The sequence below is a fragment of the Lacerta agilis genome, chromosome 2, assembly GCF_009819535.1.
Source record: "Lacerta agilis isolate rLacAgi1 chromosome 2, rLacAgi1.pri, whole genome shotgun sequence".
NCBI lineage: Eukaryota > Metazoa > Chordata > Lepidosauria > Squamata > Lacertidae > Lacerta > Lacerta agilis.
This window is the reverse complement of record NC_046313.1, coordinates 109,100,125-109,122,715: the sequence shown is the minus strand read 5'-3', so window position 1 is coordinate 109,122,715 and position 22,591 is coordinate 109,100,125. Positions and strand designations below refer to the sequence as shown.

The window sequence follows — 22,591 nt, the reverse complement described above, 5'->3', positions numbered from 1 at the left end:
TGATTCGATCTGGGCAGATTAGCCTGACCTAGGGTGGACCGTGGGATCCCTTCAGAATCCCTAGTCCCACAGGCCCCTTCATGAGGCAGACCCCAGAGGCTGCTGTCACCGTGTGGGTATTACCGTATTATTTGGTCTAACCGTTCACTTTCCCTCCTCATTTTTCTCCCAACTTCAGTTTCCCATGGGAAGTAGCATCAATCTGAAAGTGGAAGGGAAGGGGAAAGGGACTCTAACCGTGAGTAGCTTCATAATTTGTTTGCTTTGCTTTTAATTAAGACCTACTGCTTCTCCCTCATTTGTATAAGCTTTATATTCAGGAAGGGCTGCACTGCGCTCAACGTGGGGCTACCTCTGAAGGTGACCCGGAAACTGCAACTAATCCAAAATTCGGCAGCTAGACTGCTGACTGGGAGCGGCTGTCGAGACCATATAACACTGGTCCTGAAAGACCTACATTGGCTCCCAGTACGTTTCCGAGCACAATTCAAAGTGTTGGTGCTGACCTTTAAAGCCCTAAACGGCCTCGGTTGAGTATACCTGAAGGAGCGTCTCCACCCCCATCGCTCAGCCCAGACACTGAGGTCCAGCTCCGAGGGCCTTCTGGCGGTTCCCTCACTGCGAGAAGTGAGATTACTAGGGAAACAGGCAGAGGGCCTTCTCGGTGGTGGCACCCGCCCTGTAGAACACCCTCCCATCAGATGTCAAGGAAATAAACAACTACCTGACTTCTAGAAGACATCTGAAGGCAGCCCTGTTTAGGGAAGTTTTTAATGTTTGATTCTATTTTTAATATTCTGTTGGGAGCTGCCCAGAGTGGCTGGGAAAACCCAGTCAGATGGGTGGGGTATAAATGCTACTACTACTACTACTACAACTACTACTACAACCCCCCCACTCTACCTCCCTTTCTGCCCGAAGCCTGCCAGCTTCCTCCTCCTCAGGCTGCGACTCCTGGGCTCTGAACAAACCATTACTCCACCGCGGTGCTGCTGTGAGTGCACAGCTCAATAGCACTCCTTTTCTGTCTCTTCTCTCTTCCAGGTCCTGAAGCAATACCACGTCTTGGCTGTGCAAAACACTTCGTGCCAGACTCTCGGGCTGCAGGTGGACGTGAGCGGTTCTTTTCAGCGTGCACGTAAGTCTGGGCTTCAGATTCCGGTTCTATAATTCTGCAGTCAGGGAGACCGCCTCTCCCTGCATTAACCGCCCCGGACTCTGCTATTGCCCTCTGAGGCCCTTCTCTGTGAGCCCGCTCCACGAGAAGTTCGGAGGGTGGCAATGCAAGAGCAGGCCTTATCAGTGGTGGCTCCTCAGTTGGGGGACGCTCTCCCCAGGGAGGCTCGCCTGGGACCTTCGTTACTTGTCTTTAGGCTCCAGGCAGATATTTCTTTCCTCCGGGCCTTTGGCGTTGAATTATCCACAGCCTTCTTGAGTGGGTGGAGAAGTGCTTTATATATCCATCTGTCCTGGATCTTCGAGCGTTCATCACCACGAGTTCAAATGTTATGAGAGAAAGAGGGGGGAACTTTTCTCCAGCCACTGCATGATTTTATGAACTTCTATTATGTCAACTTGCCTCTAAACTCAAATGTCCCAAATGCCACAACTGTTGCCAGTGGGGAATTTGCTCCATCATCTTGACCTTTTTCAACTCTCAAAACAAAATAAAATAAAAAATTCCTTCCAGTAGCACCTTAGAGACCAACTAAGTTTGTTCTTGGTATGAGCTTTCGTATCTGAAGAAGTGTGCATGCACACGAAAGCTCAAGAACAAACTTAGTTGGTCTCTAAGGTGCTACTGGAAGGAAATTTTTTATTTTATTTTGTTTTTACTATGGCAGACCAACACGGCTACCTACCTGTAACTTTTTCAACTCTGTCCACAACAGCCGACACATTAGACTACTACTACGAATATGAAGATTACGGCCCAGAGGAGTCTGGGCCAGAAGCAGACCCTGCCGACCAGCCGTTGTCACCGATCGAAGTGTTTGATGCCCGCCGACGCCGCAGGAGGGAAGCCAAAGACCCTGGACAGGCACAGAAGGATGTCACCTACAATGTCTGCTTCTGGTAAGGTTTGGTGAGCGGGCTTTTCTTGAGGGGGCAGAATATTCTGGTTCTAACCTGAAGTGGGCCGTTTTGAGGAGGCAAGAGCTCCCTTCCTCTCTTCGGGCACTGCCTTTTAGGGGATGGCAAGCACTTGCCTGGGTCCGGGAGTGGCACGCTAGCCCAACACTCGTAACCATTGTGCGATGTTGCCGCTACCCGAAAAACAGAATACCCTTCTCCCTAACCTTTCTGTTTTCGCTTCTTTCCTCCCTACAGGAGACAACCGGGGGCTCATGTCTCCGGCATGGTTATCGTGGACATCACCCTGCTGAGCGGCTTCCATCCGGACGAGAACTACCTTGAGGAGGTGGGCAGAGGCTGTGTGGGCATTTTGGCATATGACAAGGGTCAGGGTCCATTCCTGCCAAGACCCCACCAAGCCCCATCGAGTTCCCTTCCCCATGGGGCCTTAAGATCTGCATCAGCACAAATGGAGGCTGATCCGTTAGCACACCAGCCCTCCAACAAACGGCTGGGCCCGGCCTAGTATAATGGGCCACCAGTCAGTCTGTAATAATAATAATAATAATAATAATAATAATAATAATAATAATAATACCCCCCAATCTGACTGAGTTGCCTCATCTGCTAGAGCCTCATTATAGTAGTAGTATAGCCATTATGGCCACATTCTCTGCTGTTGGAGACATTTTACGCCTCTTAGAGCTCATGCAGACTTTTCTGCCACTTTCCCCCTGGGGAAACTTGATCTTTAGCGCTTAAACAGAGCAAACATTGGCATCTGCAGCGCTAAAGAGTGGGTTTTCCTGGGGGGAGAGCCGCATAGCACACGGGAAGCTGCTCAGACCTGTGTCTAGGAAGCACAGGACGAGCAGGAAACTTTTGGGACGAGCCTTGAATTCCGGGAATGCAGGTAGGGAGAGAGTAGGGCTCCTGTCCTCAGACCCTCCTTTCGGGGTTTCCATGGGGGCTTCCGGTTGGCCGCTGCGAGAACAGAACGCTGCACCAGACCCAGCTCTCCTTACGACCTCCGCGCTCCTGCTTGCTGGTTCACCTCCTTGTTTCTTCCCTCCGTCTCCCAGCTGCGAACTCTCCCCGATCAATACATCAGCCACTGGGAGATCCAAGGACGGCGGCTGCTGCTCTACTTTGACTCGGTGAGAGAGATGCGTGCAGGGTTATGCCGCGAGAACAGAGGCAGCGGGGAGGAAGGGCAGATGCACAGAGGGGTTCAGATAAACTCTCCCCCCCCCATTGTAATGTGCAAGAGGCCAGGATGGCACCCACCACCCAACCTGCCTCTTGATTTACTCCACTTTGGACTATACGGCAGAAGCAAAAAACCTTTTTTGCATCAATAGGAGTATAGCATCTAGATCAAGGGAAGTAATAGTACCACTGTATTCCGCTCTGGTCAGACCTCACCTGGAATACTGTGTCCAGTTCTGGGCACCACAGTTCAAGAATCCCTGTGCTGCGATCCCTGTGCTGCCTTGGGGCTGATAGTTATCCAAACCAATTGGAGGGCACCAGGTTGGGGGAGGCTGGGGAAGGTTGCCCAGCGGCCTGATCCGATATAAGGAAGCTTCATATGTTTCCTTTACATTATTGTTGTGTTCCCCCTTGTGGTTTTACGTCGGATTTTTGCCTCTGATCTTTTTCAGTCCCTTTTTGCAGTGGTTTAGTTGGCCGGCTGCTTCGTTGACTTATTTCAGAGGTGGTTGTTGTGCTCAGCTCCCGCTGGTGGGCTTCTGGTTGAGGCATCCAACTGGCCACTGTGATAATAGGATGCTAGACGAGATGGGCCACTAGACTGATACAGCAGGCAGGGCTTTCTCTTACGTTCTTAAATATACCCATCTATAGGTGCCAGGATCCGGACGCGAATGTGTATCATTTACAGCAAAGCAGCTGGTGCCTGTGGGGAAAATCCAGCCAGTCAGTGCCACCATCTATGACTTTTATGAACCAGGTAAGTGATTGACAGGTCACAGGGCCTGAGGGCAGGGGAACCAGGCTGCATCTTTCTGGTGGAGCAAAGGTTTCGTAGCTGCGGGGTTAGGGAGCAGGAGAGAGTTGCCTTTGCTGGCCATAGCAGGCAATTAAGGGATATTTTCATGACAACATCCAGTGTGGTGTAGTGGTTAAGAGCGGCAGACTTGTAATCTGGTGAACCGGGTTCGCGTCTCCGCTCCTCCACATGCAGCTGCTGGGTGACCTTGGGCTAGTCACACTTCTCTGAAGTCTCTCAGCCCCACTCACCTCACAGAGTGTTTGTTGTGGGGGAGGAAGGGGAAGGAGAATGTTAGCCGCTTGGAGACTCCTTCGGGTAGTGATAAAGCGGGATATCAAATCCAAACTCTTCTTCTTCTTCTTCTTCTTCTTCTTCTTCTTCTTCTTCTTCTTCTTCTTCTTCTTCTCTTCAGTTTGAGATTGTAATTTTATTATCACATGCAAAAACTACCCAGGTTAATTTTATCCAGGGTTAACAGGAGTTGCTTGCAACTTAAAACCTAAGCAGAGAGAGGGAGAGATGTGCTATGTCTGAATCAGGCCAGATTGTTTTTCCATGCATTAACTGTTCTGGAGAAGTTTTGATATTTTCTATCCAGGGGATTAACTTAGGTTGGCTCTGGGCGGGAGTCAGATGAGTTTTTGCATTCATGGAACAAGATTCTCCCCTCCCTTTGTGTGCTTCCACAACCCCCTAAATCTGCTTTGGAGCGTTGGGAGGATTTCCAGTGCAGGTGCTGGCTGTGGAAGACCAGGCTCGATGACCTGGCTCTGCACTAAAGAGACAGCCGGGGGGGGGGGGGGGACATAACATGAAAACCCTGATCTTTCGGGGGAAGCAGATTTGTTGTGCAAGACCTCCCAATCAGCTTTAACAGAGCGGCCTGAGTTTGTCAGAATGTGGTTGAGTCCTACCTGAAAATAGCATCCGTCTGGAAGTCCCAGGGTAGAATCATAGAATCACAGAGTTGGAAGAGACCACAAGGGCCATCCAGTCCAACCCCCTGCCAAGCAGGAAACACCATCAAAGCATTCCTGACAGATGGCTGTCAAGCCTCCGCTTAAAGACCTCCAAAGAAGGAGACTCCACCACACTCCTTGGCAGCAAATTCCACTGCCGAACAGCTCTCACTGTCAGGAAGTTCTTCCTAATGTTTAGGTGGAATCTTCTTTCTTGTAGTTTGAATCCATTGCCCCGTGTCCGCTTCTCTGGAGCAGCAGAAAACAACCTTTCACCCTCCTCTATATGACATCCTTTTATATATTTGAACATGGCTATCATATCACCCCTTAACCTTCTCTTCTCCAGGCTAAACATACCCAGCTCCCTAAGCCGTTCCTCATGGTGCGTGGGTGTGAATATACACACACACATGCATGCACATTCACGCACAATCACTTGCACTTTCTAAGTTTTCTCCTTTCACCTTTCAGACCACCGCTGCAGCATCTTCTATGGTGCCCCCAACAAGTCACAGTATGTGTCGGCCTTGTGCTCCGAAGACGTCTGCCAATGTGCCGAAGGTGAGGTTGCCTGGGCACAGGGGCGGAGCAAGGGGGTGGGGGGCGTGCCGTCCCGGGTAGCGCCCTGGGGGGGTGACACTTGGGTCGGGACCCCGCGATCGGCGCCACCAGCCAGCGGCGAAAAAAGCCGCTGAAAGGGGGCTTTCCCCCTTTCAGTGGCTTTTTTTGCCGCTGGGCTCCCGGCCTGAGCGGAGCCAGGGCATGGAGAGGGGCGGGCCAGCGAGGAGGGGTGTCACTCCTCCTTGCTGGCCCACCCCTCTCCATGCCCCAGGTCGTCCAGCCAGCAAGCTCCAAGCGGGGCTGGGCAGGCCAGCGAGGAGGGGCGTCACACCAGCCACAAGCGTGACACCCCTCCTTGCTGGCCCGGGCGGAGGCGTCGCTCTGTGCACATGTGTCATGATGTCATGCGCACGGAGCAACGCCCTGCCCCCGGGGGTGCCGCTTGGCTTGCTGCCCCCAGCAGCCAAGCGGCTCGCTACGCCCCTGCCTGGGCAACCTTCTGCTGGGGGGGGGGGCGTGGGAAATCTGGAGTAACGCCATCGGAGGCCCATCCCTCCTGCGGCACAAACACACCACCTCCTTCGTTTCGCCTGGATGGTGGGTTGAGGTTCCCTAGGGCAACGTGACCGGAAGGCTCTTGCTTGCTGGATCCCAACAGCAGGATCCGAGGGACCCTGCACACCCCTTTTCTTAGGCCGTGCTTCAAACCCCACCTACCTGGGAGTTGAGATGGAGAGATGATGCCAGTGTCGGTTTTCGCTCCTCTTCTCGTTTTTCAAGTCTCAAATTCAGCTTCTGCGCATTTCTGCAGCCATTTGGTGATTTTATTTTTATTTTTAAAAAAAGAAATCCTAAGGAAAGTTCTTCAGCATACCGGGATCAGATTTGTATAAAAACGCAAATGTTAGTGAAAATAACGTACACACATACAAAAATCACATTATTGTAGGGGAACTTGCTTTGCAGAAATAGATACGTTAGGAGAAAGCTGCACTAAAACGCTGATTTATTTCCGTGAGGGCTTTTACTATTTGTTTTTTGTATAAAAGAAACCTGCCAAATGATGTGGAAATGTGGAGAGTTTGAGATGAGAAAAATCAGGAACGGAGAGGAACTGGAATGGACAGATTTGCCCATTGCTGGTCTCCGTTCTGTGCTCACTTTCCCTATACCTTTCCCATTACAAACCTGGACTGCCCAGACTCCACCTCCCTGCCCACTTCTGTTGAAGCATCTCAGCACCCAGCCTTGCACCACTAATGCGCCACCCATCCTTCCCTGCTTGACCTAGTGTCAAGCTCGGAGAGTCCTCCCCTCCCTTCGGTATCTCCACAGATAAGAATCAACGATCAGTTGATAGAGCGTTATAGTCCTTTTATTAAAGCTTCATGTTGCGGCCACAAAATACACAGCAAGGAGGGCAGTTGCCTGCTCTGAATCCGACTCCCGACTTCCGCAGCAAGGAGCGCACCAACGGGAAGTTCCTCCCCCTCTCTGCCTCCTTTGTTCTCCTCTGAGTCCGTGGGGAGGGGGGTTCCCCCACACTCTCAACTGATGTGTCTCCCAACTGCCCCCTCCCTTCTGGATCTCTTGCCATTATCTCGTAGCTGGGCATCTCCTCCCTAATCTGTTCAGCTTCTGTGTCTGTGTCTGCCTGTCTCTCTGCTTCTCAAAATGCTGGAGGAGGCGGGGGGCGGGCAAATACTCCCCCTCCTCTTCTGAGAGAAGGTGGTCTGCCTGCGACTGCATTCCCCCATCTTCAGATCCAAACCATTCCCCGACACCTAGGAAACCTGACCTTATCTCCTCCCTCCCTTGCACAGGTGCCTGTCCGCGTTTGAAGCGTACCCTCGGCGAGGCCATTACGGAGCAAGCGCGCATGGAGTTTGCATGCTACAGTCCCCGTGTGCATTACGGTAAGGGGTTAGGGGAGGGATCGGAGACGCCCCAGCCTCTCCAGCCTGGCTGTTTTGGCCAGTGTGGTATAGTGGTTAAGAGCAGTAGTCTCGTAATCTGGTGAACCGGGTTCGCATCTCCCCTCCTCCACATGCAGCTGCTGGGTGACTTTGGGCTGGTCACACTTCTCTGAAGTCTCTCAGCCCCACTCACCTCACAGAGTGTTTGTTGTGGGGGAGGAAGGGAAAGGAGAATGTTAGCCGCTTTGAGACTCCTTCGGGTAGTGATAAAGCGGGATATCAAATCCAAACTCCCCCTCCTCCTCCTCCTCCTCCTCCTCCTCCTCCTCCTCCTCCTCTTCTTCTTCTCTTGTCCCACTGATGTCTCACTATCTCTAACCCCAAAGCCTCTGTGACACATAATTTCAGACTTTGCATCTTTTCTGCTTGTGGCTCGCATGCAGCTCTGTAGCCGACTTGCAGACCCAGCTGAAAATATTTGTATTGTTGAAAATATTTGTATTCGGCCCTCTGACTGAGAGATTTCAGGGTGGTGGCGAACAACATGAAAGTTGGAGAGTTTTTTTGTTTGTCTGCTGTGCATCTGTACACCTCTTACCGGTAAGGTATCGTAACCAAATTTTGCACGGTGGTCCTTGAGATCAAGCAGCAGATTTCTTTCTGCGCTTGGATGCAACTGGGCCTGTTCTTGAATCAACATGACAGACTGAACCTTAAAAAAAATATTGCAATGGTTTTAAACTGCTGATTTCAGAACTGCACTGATTTTTTTAGACTTCCCAAGCAACAAACACCCGGGTTCATGGCTGCTAATAAACAACAAAGCCACAGCATGAACAAGCAGATGAGCTGACAGCTAAAAATTAACAGGCCTGACACAAAATGCATGGGAAAATATAAATAGACTTAACCAGGGACGGAGGGAGGTTCTTTTTTGGCACTAGGCAGACCTCTTTGAAAATGGCATTCCATCTTGGGGTGGCCACCACTGAAAAGCCCTTTCCCTTTCCCTTCTTCATACATAGCACACATTTCCAACAAGGAAGTTACTTGGAAAAGTTCAAGTTCCTAGTCCAGTGCACTTAACAGCCTCCAGATCCTTGTGGGGTTTTGTCTCCTTTTGTCAGTGGGTGCTTCCTGACAACCTGCGTATTGAGAAATCACCCTGATTTGCTTGCACAATGCTTGCACAGCAGTTAGACTGTGAGCCTGGTCTTTATTGAACATTCATTCTGATATTTTTTATGGGGAAGTTCTATGACAACGAGCATTTGTCCTTCATTCTATCTCTGGTTGCCTGCAGGATATTTACGCATCTTCTCGTCAATTATTTATTCATCTCCCATACTTTCCCTGTCTGTCATTTACCAAACTGCAAAATGTTGTTTTTTAGTGGATTTCTCGCCCTTGGGTGAAAAGAAATGTTTTTAATCCACTTTAACTGCACAAACCTAAACTTCTGGTGTGTGACTAAATTCCTCCTGCAAATTATTGGATGTCTGGAGGTGCCCTTTGTTTCTTTATTCCTTTGATATGTTGGTTTTAGAGACTCGTTTTCTTCATCAAGCAGTGTACGGTCTGAAATTAGTTCCCGTCTTGTGGGTTGCTGACATGTACCTTTACGGCTATTGTCTCCTTTCTTCTCCCACCTGCAGGGTTCCGAGTTCGAGTGGAGCGCGAGAGCCAAGAAAGCGCCTTCCGCGTCTATGAAGTTATCATCCTGGAGCCCTTGCAGTACAGTGAGCAATGTTTATTTCATTTTGTTAGGTTTATGAATCGCTTCTTAGGAAATACCTTGAAGCGATTCGACCATAAAGATGACAGCAACAGCAACAAAACCTAAAACAATTTGACATATAAAAGCCATTACAGCAATTGCATGTACAGGTATAAAAACGCATTCAAATCCAACACATCCTGGGCTGGGCCAAAAAATCTCCACTTAAATGGCTTGTTGGAAGCAGAAGGACATCAACAGGAGTTGAAAAGGCAATGGAGATGGCGATTATCTTAAAAATGAACACACACAAACACACATTTTTACTGAGCCCTTTATCCCACAACGAAACTAACCTGACCTGTTCAGCTCATTTCCTCTTATAGATTCTCACTGCCCCCCATCACCCCCTGGCTCCCATTCTGTCTTCCTCTCTAGTCGCAGACATCGGGATCGCTGAGAACGAGATCAGGCGCTTTGTGGTCCGTGGTGCCTGTCGGACCCGCTTGGTCACCGGCCAGGAGTATCTGCTAATGGGACGCGATGGGGAAACCCGGGACGCCCAAGGACGGTAGGTTGGGGAGGGGAGGGGAATCAGGTGTGCAGTGGGCCGGTTGGAGGGTGGCAGGAAGGCCCAATGGGAACGGGCACCCAGAAACAGAGTTCACTGGCCTTCAGGGCTTTTTTGAGAGAAGGGAGTCATGCTTAGGGATCAACTGCTGAGACTGGGTGGCTAACTTGTTGTGGCCCTTCTAGAGGTTATCAGACTCCTGTTCCCATCAGCCCCAGCAAGTCAGGGATGATGCTGGGAGTTGTAGTCCAGCAACACCTGGTGGTCCACAGGTTCCCCATCCTCGGGGCAACGGTCAGGCACTTGCTGAAGCAGAGAAGAAAAGAGGTGGGGTGCAAATGTTTAACGATAACAACGCCAGCGCCGAATTCAGAGGCAGTTTAGGAAGTTTGCCTTATGCTGAACCCATCTAGCTCAGTATTGTCTACACAGACTGGCAGCAGCTCTCCAGGGTTTCAGGCAGAGGGCACTCCCAGCCAGTGCTGTCAAGTATCCCGTTTTCCCCGGGATTCTCCCTTATTTCAAGCAGTTTCCCGCTGCTCTCCCTTATTTTTTATTTCCCTTAAATTTCCCCGTTTTTAATGGAAGCAGCTCCTCCCCTGCTGGCCAGGGACTGGGTGGGAAGACCTCGCCTACTTGGAGAGAAAAGCCTCAGCCCTCAAAGCAAGTGGGAGCCGTTTCCCGTGCTTACAGGGGGGTGTATTCCTCCCCCTGCATCAGCCCCTATCCGTTGCCGCCAAGCCCCTCAGCCGGCCAATAGGGTTAGCTGGCGGGCGGAGCCTGGCTGCCTTTGAGCAGCTGCTGCTTCCTGTCCTGTTTTGATGGGATCAGACAAGAAGACGATGGGGCTCCATTGCGCAGAGCACATGGCTGCCCTCCTCTTTGCTGGCTGCCCTCCTCTTTGCTCCGCTCCGAGCCCAAGCCTGCTTGGAGTTTACATTGCTGCTCCGCCCACTTTGCTGCTCCTCCCACTTTTGCTTCTGGCTCCGCCCACCACTGACATGTGACTGTCCCCGGGATAGGTGAGACTGCTGATCCCTTATTTTCAAATCCGGAACTTGACAGCTATGCTCCCAGCCCCCCCCAGAAGATGCTGGGGACTGAACCTCCTGCCTGCAAGGCGGAGGCTCTCCTGCTCAGCTACTGCCCTTCCTTCAAATGCTCCTTCTCTATAAAGGCAGCTCCAGATTAAACTCTCCTGCGTACATTTTTTTGTGGAAGGCTGGCTTTTTACATGCTGACCCATCTTCTCTGCAGCCCCCAGTACCTGATGGATATGAATACCTGGATAGAAGAGCTGCCAAAGTCCCAGAGCTGCCGAGCCACACAGCACCGCAACACCTGCTCCCAGCTCCAGTCATTCATCACTTCCTTTGCTGTCAGCGGCTGCCGGGTCTAAGCCAGAGAAGGGGGGCTTTGCGTCTCCTGTGCTTCCCCCCCCACCCCCCATTTAGATGCACCAGAACTCTGGCCTCTTCAGCGGAGTCGCTTCCAAGTACGATATATCAGCTCTGCTACATTTGGGAAGGGGGCCTTGCTCACCCTGCTGATGGGGGGGGGACCCCTGCGCCTGGCCTTTAAACGCTTTTAGCGAGATTCTGGCTGCTAATTTCTAGGGAGAACCCAGAGCCACTTAGAAATAACAGGAATATGTGGCCAAAATCTGCCTACAATGTGTGTCTTTAAAATCGGTGTCTGTTCCATAGGAACAGGAAAATGTATGCCCAGAGCTCATTTGAACAAAACAGGCATTCTCGCCTGAATTTAAAACGACAGTTTTTCTTTGCATAACATCAGCGGCGTTTACAAGTTCAAGCAGCAACTTCCATCTGCGAATGAAGACGAGGGGTGGTCGTTGGCCAAATGAGAAGTACCGGCCTAGTCCTGTCCGAAAAGTTCGGCCATTTAGCTTTTTTTATTTTTGGTTTCGCCTGCAGCACCTTACAGCGTATTTGCACTGTTTAAACAGCAATTTTATTCATTAAAAAGAAAGCGTTGCTTCCTGGTTTTGTTTCCTCTGCCTGTTAATTCTTTCTGCTGCCATCTTGAGTCTTGAGGGGTCGCTAGGCTCTGGAGTAATGGAGTGTCCAGCTGAGGTGGACAAGGAGGGGAAACAGGACAACGACATGTGTCAGGCTGAGCCTCAGAAGGTGGGTGTTTCACCCTCCCAGGATACGGATGCCCTGGCTGGAGAAGCAGGACTCCCGTCTCTCCTCCTGCAGACTGACCCCCAGACTCATAAGAAACTGATAACACAATGTTATGTTTTGCATGTCGTTACACCCAATGCAACCAGTACACATCGACTTTAAGACACTATTAGCTGAAGAAGAATCACCGAAACAGGGCCTTGTCCTGGCACATTAATTTCACCTGGTATATTAACTTCAAGAAATAAATCTATTCATAAGAGACTTGAAAAACTTGAATCAATTGAATCATCATTGTGGCCTGATGTTCTTGTTTTTCTACTATTTTCTGCAAAGATATTAGGTAGACAGAGGAACGGGTATCATAGCATTGTAGAGCTGGAAGGGGGACTCCAAGATCAACTCTATGATACTAGTTACAGGTAGGTTGCCATGTTGGTCTGCCATAGTCAAAACAAAAAAAAAATAAATAAAAATTCCTTCCAGTAGCACCTTAGAGACCAACTAAGTTTGTTCTTGGTATGAGCTTTCGTGTGCATGCACACTTCTTCAGATACACGAAAGCCCATACCAAGAACAAACTTAGTTGGTCTCTAAGGTGCTACTGGAAGGAATTTTTTATTTTATTTTGTTTTGTCTATGATACTAGGTTTAAGAACTATACTAAACATGGGTTTAAAAACAATATAAATAAAAAGCCAAGGTGGAGACCTGTATGTATGTGTGTATGTATGTATGTATTTAAATTTCTATCTATACTGTCTTTCATCTGAGGATCACAGGGTGGTTTGCAATAAAAACCAGCTGGAAAATCTTGTCGAAACAAAAATGTTGTCAGTTGTTTCTGGAAAGTGCAGTGTCTCTGCCTGCCATCTCTCAGTAGGGATGCTGCTCCACAAAACCCGAAGCTGTTGCACTGAAAGCCTTACTCTCGAGTAGCTGTGCATAGGTTGGACTTGGCTTTTGGGGGGGATTGCAAGGAAAGCCTTTCCTGCAGAGCACAGTAACCCACTGGGTGCATAAGGAGTGAAGGGGTCTCTAGGGTAGCCTGTATTACTTGCCTTACCCTCTCCCCCAGATTGCAACTACTCTGTGGGCTGGTGTGGCCATCCAGATGTTCGGCTGCATCTCCCATCAGCCCCAGCCTGTATGGCCAAACACCAGGGGTGATGGAATCTGTGCCGCATCAACACCTGGAGCGCCACAGGTTGCAGTTATTCCTCTAAATTTTATGGTTGCATCTCAAAATAGAGCAACCAAGTCTCTAGTTCTCTTGATGCCATAGACAAATCCTACTTAAAGAAACTGTACAACAAAACAGAATAGGTAAAGGTAAAAGGTATAGGACTCCTGGAAGGTTAAGTCCGGTCAAAGGCGGCTATGGGATGCAGAGAACCCATCTCGCTTTTCAGGCCAAGGGAGCTGGCGTTTGTCCACATACAGCTTTCCGGGTCATGGGGCCACCATGACTAAACTGCTTCTGGCATAACAGGACACTGTGATGGAAGCCAGAGCACACAGAAACGCCGTTTACCTTCCTGCCACAGCGGTACCTATTTATCTACTTGCACTTGCGTGCTTTTGAACTGCTAGGTTGGCAGGAGCTGACAGAGCAACAGGAGCTCACCACCGTAAAGAGGATTCGAACCATCGACCTTCCGATCGGCAAACCCAAGAGGCTCAGTGGTTCAGACCACAGCTCCACAAAATAGATGTACGGGGCCCTGGGTTCACTTCAGAAAGGAATCCTGCTTTGTGACCTTGGCTCCATCAGTACAGCAAAAGACTCCCTATCTCAGGGATGTGGGTTCGAGCCCCACGTTGGGCAAAAGATTCCTGCATTGCAGGGGGTTGGACTAGATGACCCCCTGGGTCCCCTTTCCAACTCGAATTGTAATTCTAGCAGTTCAATCCATCCATGCGCTCAGACTGCAGATTGGTCGGGCTGGACTTGCCAGTCATCGGGCTCGGCTTCAGCGAGTCACATGATGGGAAGCGGAAAACAAAGGAAAAGCCTCCCGCATAAGCAGCAAAGAGAAGCCCGAGAGGCATTTAATGCAAGTCCCCCACCCCCATTTAAAAAAAGAAAAAGGCTTAATTCGAATCCTTTCCACAAACGAGCAGTTTTGCATGCCGAAGATCAGTCGCAGCGCAATCCTAGGCAGGTCTACTCTGGAGCAAGCTCCGTGGGGTTTGCTCCCAGGTAAGTGTGCGCAAGGAGAAGGGGACGACAGAGGATGAGATGGTTGGACAGTGTTCTTGAAGCTACTAACATGAGTTTGGCCAAACTGCGAGAGGCAGTGAAGGATAGGCGTGCCTGGCGTACTCTGGTCCATGGGGTCACGAAGAGTCGGACACGACTGAACGACTGAACAACAACAACAACAAGTGTGCGCAGGATTGTAGCCTTAATGCGGATTAGCGGCCCCATTTCGTGCAGGTTGGACCATTCATTGCCCGGCCGTGTTTGCGATGGGAATGGTAAATGTAAAGGTCGTGCATAAGGCGTATGCGTTTGAAATAAAAACAAACCAACGCGTGCCGCTGGGTGAAGAGCGGATCCTAACCCACGTTTGGGATCCTGGCTGGGCTTTTTTCGTTTTGTGTGTTTTGCTCTTTTCGGGGTTTCACTGGCCTCGGGCAGCCGAAAGGGTCAGACTTCCCTGGGCTTTGACATTGGGGAGGCGCCTTGGAAATTGCTGGGCTTGCAGGAAGGCGGAGAAGCTGCAAGGTCTAGTTAGCTGCTAAATCGGTTCAGAGCAACCTCTGCTCTCTCCCGGCCTGCAAAGAGCCTCTTTCCGCTATTTTTTCGCCCCAATTGGTTCAAGCCACGTAGTTTTCGTGCATGATCTTTGCAGCGCTATATTCAGGCCTATAGGCAGGCACCCATTCACTCTCTGTCTCTCTAATATTGATATAGGTGCTGGCCGAGCACTTTTATTATTGCCACAAGCCTAACCAGGGATGTCGTTTAGGGCTTTATTTTTTACATTTATATGCCACTTTTATCTTCAAAGGTTCTCAAAAGCGCTGTACATTGTTCTCCTCTCCATTCCAGCCTCACAACAACCCTGTGAGGGAGGTTAGGCTGAGAGACGGCAACGGGCCGTCTTCATGGCTGAGCGGGGATTCGAACCCTGCTCTCGCAGATCATAGTCCAACACTCTAACCATAGCTGTCAACTTCCCCCCCTTTTTAAGGGAAATTCCCTTATTCCGAATAGGATTCCTCGCAAGAAAAGGGAAAAGTTGACAGCTATGACTCTAACCTGGGGTTGGGATTACAGTTCCCATCATCCCCGACCACTGGTCCTGCTAGCTAGGGATCATGGGAGTTGTAGTCGAAAACGAGCTAGGGACTCAAGTTTGGGAAAGCCTGCTCTAACCATTACGCCACACTGGCCAGTGCCAGCCCTACTGTATTCCTTCATTGCAGGGGGTTGGACTGGATGACCCCTTGGTTCCCTTTCAACTCTACAATTCTAGAATTATGCTCAGAGGAGCCCCATTGGGGTTAATAGACATGACTGACTCGGGTTCATTAATTTCAATGAGTGGCCTCTGAGTCACGTTCACATTTAATGTGCTGAGATTCCACTTTAAACAGTCTTGGTTTCCCTCCAGAATTCCTTAGGGCTACAATTTCCAGGGTGCACTGTGGAGAAGGGCTAACTGGCTGCTGAAATGACTATTCATGTCTGGTTCATTCGCCCCCTTGGCATTTAGGGAAGGGCTGCAGCTCAGTCCAAACCCTGGCATCTCTGGGTATACCGAGCTGAGAATATCCCCTGCCTGAAACTCGCCTCTGTCGGTCAGTGTAAACAACACTGAGCTAGTTGGGACTTTGTATAATACAGTTTCCTATCTAGGAAAGATTCTCTGCTTGAGACTCTGCCAGAAAGAGACCCCAGCTCTGGGGTAGATGAACCAGGGGTCTGATTTGATACCATATGCCATGCCAGCCTCAGTTACTTACCTGTAAAATGGAAATAATAGCGATTCATGTAACAGGGTCGTAGCCTTTTATCCCAGTCTACATCTTCACTTGCAACTATTTTTATATGTGGAATTATTTTCAGATGTTGGCATTGTTTGTATATTTGGAACCATTTTTACATTTAGTATTTTAACTCTTTTTTTGTTTTACACAGGTATATATATATTTATATATATATATAATCATTGTAACCTGCCCCAGAGCCTTGTGGTGAAGGGCAGGTAATTAAAATTCTGTGGATTTTTAGCTTTTCTGTAGCAAAAGTGGATGGGTGCCGTTGTTTTGTTTCAAGGAAGACTTTTGAGGATGTGGCTGTGTGAGTTTCATGGACGTGTGAAGATCTGATGAACTCAGACAGATGAATTCTAATTGTGGGTGTCCTGCAAGAAAATCACAGGAATATGGCCTCTCTGGGTAAGGATTCCCTTTCTAAATTTTGTGTTAGACGTCTGAGAGGCTTTGAAGCCTAGGGCTGTCTTCGGCAGTTCCAGTATTTATGGAAGATTTGTGCTTGGATATTACAGTGCTGATTTTACTCCTGCCCTTTGTGTGAATGAAAATGTGCTTTGAATAAGACTGGTTAGTCCAGATTTCAGAAAACAAAGGACATTTTACTGAAATAAGGGGTCGTGTGTTGTCCCGTCCCCCCCCCCCCGCCCTAATACAAACATTTTGAAATAATGGATGTCTCTAGTTAGTGGCAGATCTCATTTTTTAACTGGTTGGAACATGAGGGGGGAAATCACATAATTGTAAACATAAATAGAGTATTATTATTATTACAGTCGAACCTCTATTTTCAAGCGTCTCGGAACCCAAACAATTCGGAACCCAAATGCCGGAAACCCGGAAGTGAATGCTTCCGTTTTTGAATGCGTCTCTGAAGTTGAACGGCTTCCGAGACGTGTTTCTCCATTTTCTGAATGGATTCTGCGGACCATCCATTGCGCCTCGGTTTTCAAACGTTTTGGAAGTCGAACGATCTTCCGGAACGGATTACCTTCGACAAATGAGGCTCCGCTGTATTATTATGTATTGAACTTCCATACCACCCGGTACCCGCACGTCTCAGGGGGGTTCACAGAATAAAAGTACAAAAAATGAAGTATCAATAGCATCAAAAACAATACCCCAGCCCAATACATTATTATAATAATTAAAATCTACCAACTACATTCCTCATGCTTTTTTGTTAAATAAGAATTTATTAGGATTTTCAGACAAAAAAGAAAGAAAAATAAAAAAAAATAAAAAAAATAAAAAAATAAACATACAATACAAACAATACAAAAGAACATCTTAAAACAAACAATAACTCAACAAAACATATAATTAAACATTTTCTAATCCTTATTTTCATATTCATCTTAGGTGGATTTCCCCAAAGCCCCCCCTTTCTGATTTTCATTATATTACGACTTTTGCAATTTCTATTTCATATTTTTTCCCCATCTTAAGAATGAAAGAATTACTGTATATTCTGGTGTATAAGACTACTTTTTAATCCAGGAAAATCTTCTCAAAAGTCAGGGGTCGTCTTATACGCTGGGTGGAGAATCTGCGGTCGAGTATATCTCAAACTCTATATTTTAACTGGAAAAGTTGGGGGTCGCCTTATACGCCCAGTCATCTTATACGCCGGAAAATACGGTACTCACCCCCTATCTTCTATCCATCTAAATCGTTTTCCAACCCATCATCATACATTCCTCATTCTTAACAGTTTTGGACATCTCTAATTCAAGACTTCTCAGACCCTTCTCCTCTTCTCTTTCATTAGAGTTTCCGAACGTGACCATAAAGCTGGAAGACGAAGATGAGATACCATGGCTCCCGAATAATAACCAGGGATCAGAGGATATTAAGAATTTCCCAGGCGACCGCTCAGGTGGTGGATAGGTTCAGCTGAACTGTGCAATGCATGTATAATTATTCATAGATAAATTTTTTGTTTCAGGTTGCCCACACCACGCTTTCTGCCGACTCTGGTGGATAGAAAAATAAAGGCTGGCGCCTTTCATGAAAACTAGTGGCATGAAATAGCTGAGCTGCCAGCCTGGATGTCCGTAATGGTTATCTCTGATCTCAGCCTTGAGTTTGTGGGGCAGCCTTTGGCAAGCTGGGATGCTTAGCCTCCACTTTCCTTCCCCACCAGCTGCAGTATGGGCATAATACAAGGACTTCACTTAGAAGGTTGTCCTAATGCTAAGTGCATATAAATGTTACATCAGATTATTTTATAAAAGGCTGTTTCTGGTGTGTCCGGGAAGGAGGGACTACTCGGGAGGAACAGGGAGAGAGAGGAGCAAGCTAGAGCTGGGAGGGAAGATAGCGATTCCTCCAGGGAAGGGGGGTCACTGGGCTATAGAGAACAGCCACCCATAATCTCCACAGATTCATCTTCCTCCTCCAGCCCCCATCAGGAAATGTCTCCGGAAGAGAGGGAGATGCCAGGGCTGGGGATGACAGAGCAGAGACCCAGCACCGTCAGTCACAGACAGGAAGATGAGCCGGGGGGGGGGGGGGTAGGAGGAGACGCAGATGTCATTTTAGGGTGCCGAGCCGTTGGTTGTGTTGGCGGGCAAGAGAAAGCCCGCCACTCCGAGAAACTGAAACTGACTGAGCAGTCATGGCTGCAGAGACTCTGTAATTCATTTATGGACAATAAATAGTTTTAGCTTACCTAAAGGCTTGTCGTTACTCATGAGCAACATCCAAGGGAAGGAGTAAATCCCTGACAAGGTGTTTATTGCTTTCCATGTGCCATTACTACTACTACTACTACCATCTACAGGAGGTTCTCTCCTGCCAAGCTCACTGATCAATTGGGGATACAGGGATGTGATGATCTTTTAGGAATCCTCGTCCCATTGTTGGTAAACAAAGCCCTATGTGACGAGTACCTGTTACCTAGTTCCTTCTGATTACATTGATCACTTTTTGTTCCCTCAGCAGGATTCCCTGTTCCTAAAACTGAAGTGGTCCATGGGGGAGATCCATGGACCCCAGAGCCTGTTTTGGAGGAAAGAGAGATCCCAGCAGACTACGGCTCGGGTAAGCGGAAAGATCTGGGCATAATTCTTGGGAATCAACCTAGGCTTTTCACAGGAAGAGAAAGTGGAAACTCTTGCCTGTTCATAACTTTGAGAGACAGTGTGGCATAATGGTTAGTGTTAGACAATGACTTGGAAGACCCAGGTTCAAATCCTCATTCAGTCGGGGTAAAATATTGGTAGAATGGGGGCTAACCACGTATACCATCGTGAACTTCTTAGAGGAAGGGTGAGACACATCAGGGTTGGGAGTACGCTTCAGGTTACATACTCCGCTAACCCAGAAATAATGCTTCAGGTTAAGAACTTTGCTTCAGGATGAGAACAGAAATTGTGCTCTGGCGGCTCGGCCGCGGGAGGCCCCATTAGCTAAGGTGGTGCTTCAGGTTAAGAACAGTTTCAGGTTAAGAACGGACCTCCAGAACGAATTAAGTACGTAACCAGAGGTACCACTCCAGATGTTGTCGGGACTCCCATTTCCCATCAGCCCCTAGCCAACATGGCCGATGCACAGGAATGCTGGGAGTTGTGGAGACATAATCAGAGGAGCGCAGGGCCCAGCCGGTTGCAGACACCTCCAGGGTCATAACAGGAGGATCTGGACATCTTTTCTGTGGTTGGGGAAGTGTAACATGTAGCCTGGCTCTGCGTTATTGGGGAAAGCTCTAGGGAATTGGACAGGGTTGGTGCCCGCTTCTGCCTGTCATGGAGCCAGCTCCTCAGCCGCCCTCCTCTCTCCTCATTCCCCGAGCAGAGCTTCCGGACGTGATAATAAAGTTGGAGCAGGAAGAGGTGCCGTACGTTCCCTGCCGCCCGGTTTCGGAGGCCAGTGTGACATTCCAGGCGGCCCGCTCAGGTGAGTGAGCTTCAAACTAACTTGCTTTGGGGACCGTCATTAGCCTCATAACTGCATATGCAATTTCTCCTGACGATAGTGGCCAACCTCACAAGCAGGACCCCAAAGCTCCCTAGCATCCCCGTGCTCTTTGTTTCCGGTATGTGATGCGCACTTGCAGATACACTGCTTTTGAACATGGGGGTTCTATCTTGGTATATGGGTAATGTGACAGCAAGTGTGGCAGAGAACGTTTCCTCATGCAGAAGGTCCCATAACGGCCATATCTCCATGCAGAAGGTCCCATAATGGCCCATATCTCAAGGGCTGTCACGTGGAAGAAGGAACAAGCTTGTTTTCTCCTGCTCTGGAGGGCAGGATTCGAACCAATGGCTTCAAGTTACAAGAAAGGAGATTCCGACTAAACATCAGGGAAAACTTTCTGACAGGAAGAGCTGTTCAGTAGTGGAACAGACTCTCTCAGGAAGTGTTATACTCTCCTTCATTGGAGGTTTTAAGCAGAGGTTGGAGGGCCATTTGCCATGGATGCCTTAGCTGAGATACCTCCATTGCAGGGGGTTGGACTAGATGACCCTCGGGGGTCCCTTGCAACTCTACAGTTCTGTGATCAGTCTTGAACATGAGACCTTCTGCATGGGAGATGTATGTTTGCAGTGTGCGGGAGAGTGGTTTTGTGGGGCTTGTTTAGGCCCTGCTGTAAAGTCTGTCTGCAAGTTCTTTTTGTTGTTGTTGTTGTTGTTGTGAGGGTTGACTTTGACTTCGTAAAGAATGATGTTAAAACGCTCTGTTTACTCTGATAGGAGATGGACGCGACAGAATATTCATGGGAGAAATGCCATATTATTCAGGCTTTGGGAGAAGCTTCGGCGACAAACAAGGCCTTGTCAAACAGGAGAGCCAACACCCCACAGAGAAACCACACAAGTGTTCCTGCTGCTCTAAAAGCTTCATGAAAAGATCCAACCTTCGCACCCACGAGAGAATCCACACAGGAGAAAAGCCATTTCGGTGCTCCGAGTGCGGGAACAGCTTCAGCGACGGATCCAGCCTCATTCGGCATAAGCGGAAACACACGGGCGAGAAACCCTACAGTTGCTCAGTATGTGGGAAACGGTTCAACCAGAGCTCCAGCCTTATCAGGCACGAGAGAAGCCACACTGAGCAGAGACCTTACAAATGCTTAGAGTGTGGTAAGAGATTCAACCAGAGTTCGACCTTGGTCAGACACGAGAGGATCCATAGAGAACAAAAACTCTTTAAATGTCCGGATTGCGACAAAAGATTTATTCAGACTGCGAGCCTCCTTGCACATCAGAGAATCCACCGGGGCGAAAAGCCGTATAGCTGCTCCGTGTGTGACAAGGGCTTTGTTCAGAGATCAAACCTCCTCATTCACGAGATGAAACACACCGGCTTGAAACCGTTCAAGTGTTCAGACTGTGGGAAAGGGTTCAATCAGAACTCGAGCCTTGTCATACACCGGAGAATCCACACCGGAGAAAAACCGTACAATTGTTCCCACTGCAGGAGACCTTTCAGCGACAAATCGAGCCTTAACAAACATGAGAGAGCCCACAGAGGGGACAAGCCGTTTAAGTGCTCTACCTGTGGGAAAAGCTTTGTCCGGAGGTCGCACCTTCTCACACACGAGAGAATCCACACGGGAGTGAAGCCGTTCAAATGTTCGGACTGCGGGAAAAGCTTCAGCAGCCGGTCGCATCTGATACGGCACGAGGGGACTCACACGGGCGAAAAGCCCTACGATTGCTCCTTCTGCGGGAAAAGCTTCAACAGGAAGTCCAACCTGACGAATCACGAGAGGACGCACACGGGAGAGAAGCCCTATAGGTGCTCCGACTGCGGGAAAAGCTTCAGCGACAGGTCTAGCCTCATCAAGCACGAGAGGATCCACACGGGCGAGAAGCCCTACAGCTGCGCGGCCTGCGAGAAAAGCTTCAGCGACAAGTCGAGCCTCATCAGGCACGAGAGGATCCACACGGAGGAGAAGCCTTACAAATGTTCGGACTGCGGGAAAGGGTTCAACCAGAGCTCGAGCCTCATCGTGCACGAGAGGACCCACACGGGGGAGAAGCCGTTCAAGTGCTCAGACTGCGGGAAAGGCTTCATTCGGAGAACGATTCTCAACAAGCACGAGAGAACCCACACGGAGGAGAAGCAGTGAAAGGAGGCCGGGACTGTGAACGTGGCTCGGGTCTTCTAAAGCTGTGAAGAAACTCCGCTGGAATGAGACTTATTAGGCCTAATATAGTGGTAGCGATGCAGCTGTGAAACAATAAGTCCCCGGTTTGGTGAGATCGCCTCTGTTGTGATCTCAGGTCACCTTAGGCGAGCTAATCCTCCCAACATTTGGGATGTGGATTCACACCTGAGCTGTGGCCCAACACAGAATTAGGCCTAATTAAAATTCACTGATTACAGTGAGCTGAACATGCTCAACCCCAGCGTCAGATGGGTTATGATCCTGATATTTTTCCAGGGTGGAGAAAATGTCTGTGTTGGGGGAAGGTTGAGTGAGGTGCTCAACACCAGGTATAGGCAGACTTCAGGCTTGCTGGTTCTAATTATTATTATTATTATTATTATTATTATTATTATTATTATTATTACATGAGTGTTTTTTTAAAAATCCATCTAAAAGGCTATCTATAGCAGGGAAGAAAAACAGACAGAAGCCTAAATACAGGAAATAGTCATAGCT

At 48.9% G+C, this 22,591-nt stretch overlaps 2 protein-coding genes across 3 annotated transcripts in view; both read left to right on the top strand.

The window, feature by feature from the left end:
- Positions 1-11,822, top strand: part of LOC117042619 (complement C4-like) — a 54,222-nt gene extending 42,400 nt beyond the window's left edge. The window contains exons 31-41 of the mRNA XM_033142167.1: positions 179-238; positions 1,045-1,138; positions 1,893-2,076; positions 2,332-2,422; positions 3,159-3,233; positions 3,943-4,048; positions 5,524-5,613; positions 7,437-7,529; positions 9,185-9,268; positions 9,685-9,817; positions 11,075-11,822. Of these exons, the coding sequence (XP_032998058.1) occupies positions 179-238; positions 1,045-1,138; positions 1,893-2,076; positions 2,332-2,422; positions 3,159-3,233; positions 3,943-4,048; positions 5,524-5,613; positions 7,437-7,529; positions 9,185-9,268; positions 9,685-9,817; positions 11,075-11,216 (1,152 nt within the window). The 3' untranslated portion in view covers positions 11,217-11,822. The remainder of the gene's footprint in view (positions 1-178; positions 239-1,044; positions 1,139-1,892; positions 2,077-2,331; positions 2,423-3,158; positions 3,234-3,942; positions 4,049-5,523; positions 5,614-7,436; positions 7,530-9,184; positions 9,269-9,684; positions 9,818-11,074) is intronic.
- Positions 11,823-14,050: 2,228 nt separating this feature from the next.
- On the top strand, positions 14,051-22,340 carry LOC117042702 (zinc finger protein OZF-like). Of its 2 annotated transcripts, none has more exons than XM_033142306.1 (6): positions 14,051-14,170; positions 16,256-16,377; positions 17,744-17,851; positions 18,916-19,017; positions 19,771-19,872; positions 20,673-22,340. In XM_033142306.1, the coding sequence occupies exons 2-6, from the start codon at positions 16,365-16,367 to the stop codon at positions 22,052-22,054; spliced, it is 1,707 nt and encodes a 568-aa protein (XP_032998197.1). In that variant the 5' UTR covers positions 14,051-14,170; positions 16,256-16,364; the 3' UTR covers positions 22,055-22,340. The 2 variants fall into 2 exon arrangements, with proteins under 2 accessions (XP_032998197.1, XP_032998198.1); XM_033142307.1 differs by having other exon boundaries at positions 14,052-14,170; positions 18,919-19,017.
- The last annotated feature ends 251 nt before the right edge of the window (positions 22,341-22,591 follow it).

Bases quoted from the DNA above. Each gene is read 5' to 3' on its own strand.
- LOC117042702 (XM_033142306.1), top strand. The intron at 19,018-19,770 runs GTAAGCGGAAAG...TTCCCCGAGCAG, and splicing joins CCCAGCAGACTACGGCTCGG to AGCTTCCGGACGTGATAATA. The intron at 19,873-20,672 runs GTGAGTGAGCTT...TTACTCTGATAG, and splicing joins ATTCCAGGCGGCCCGCTCAG to GAGATGGACGCGACAGAATA.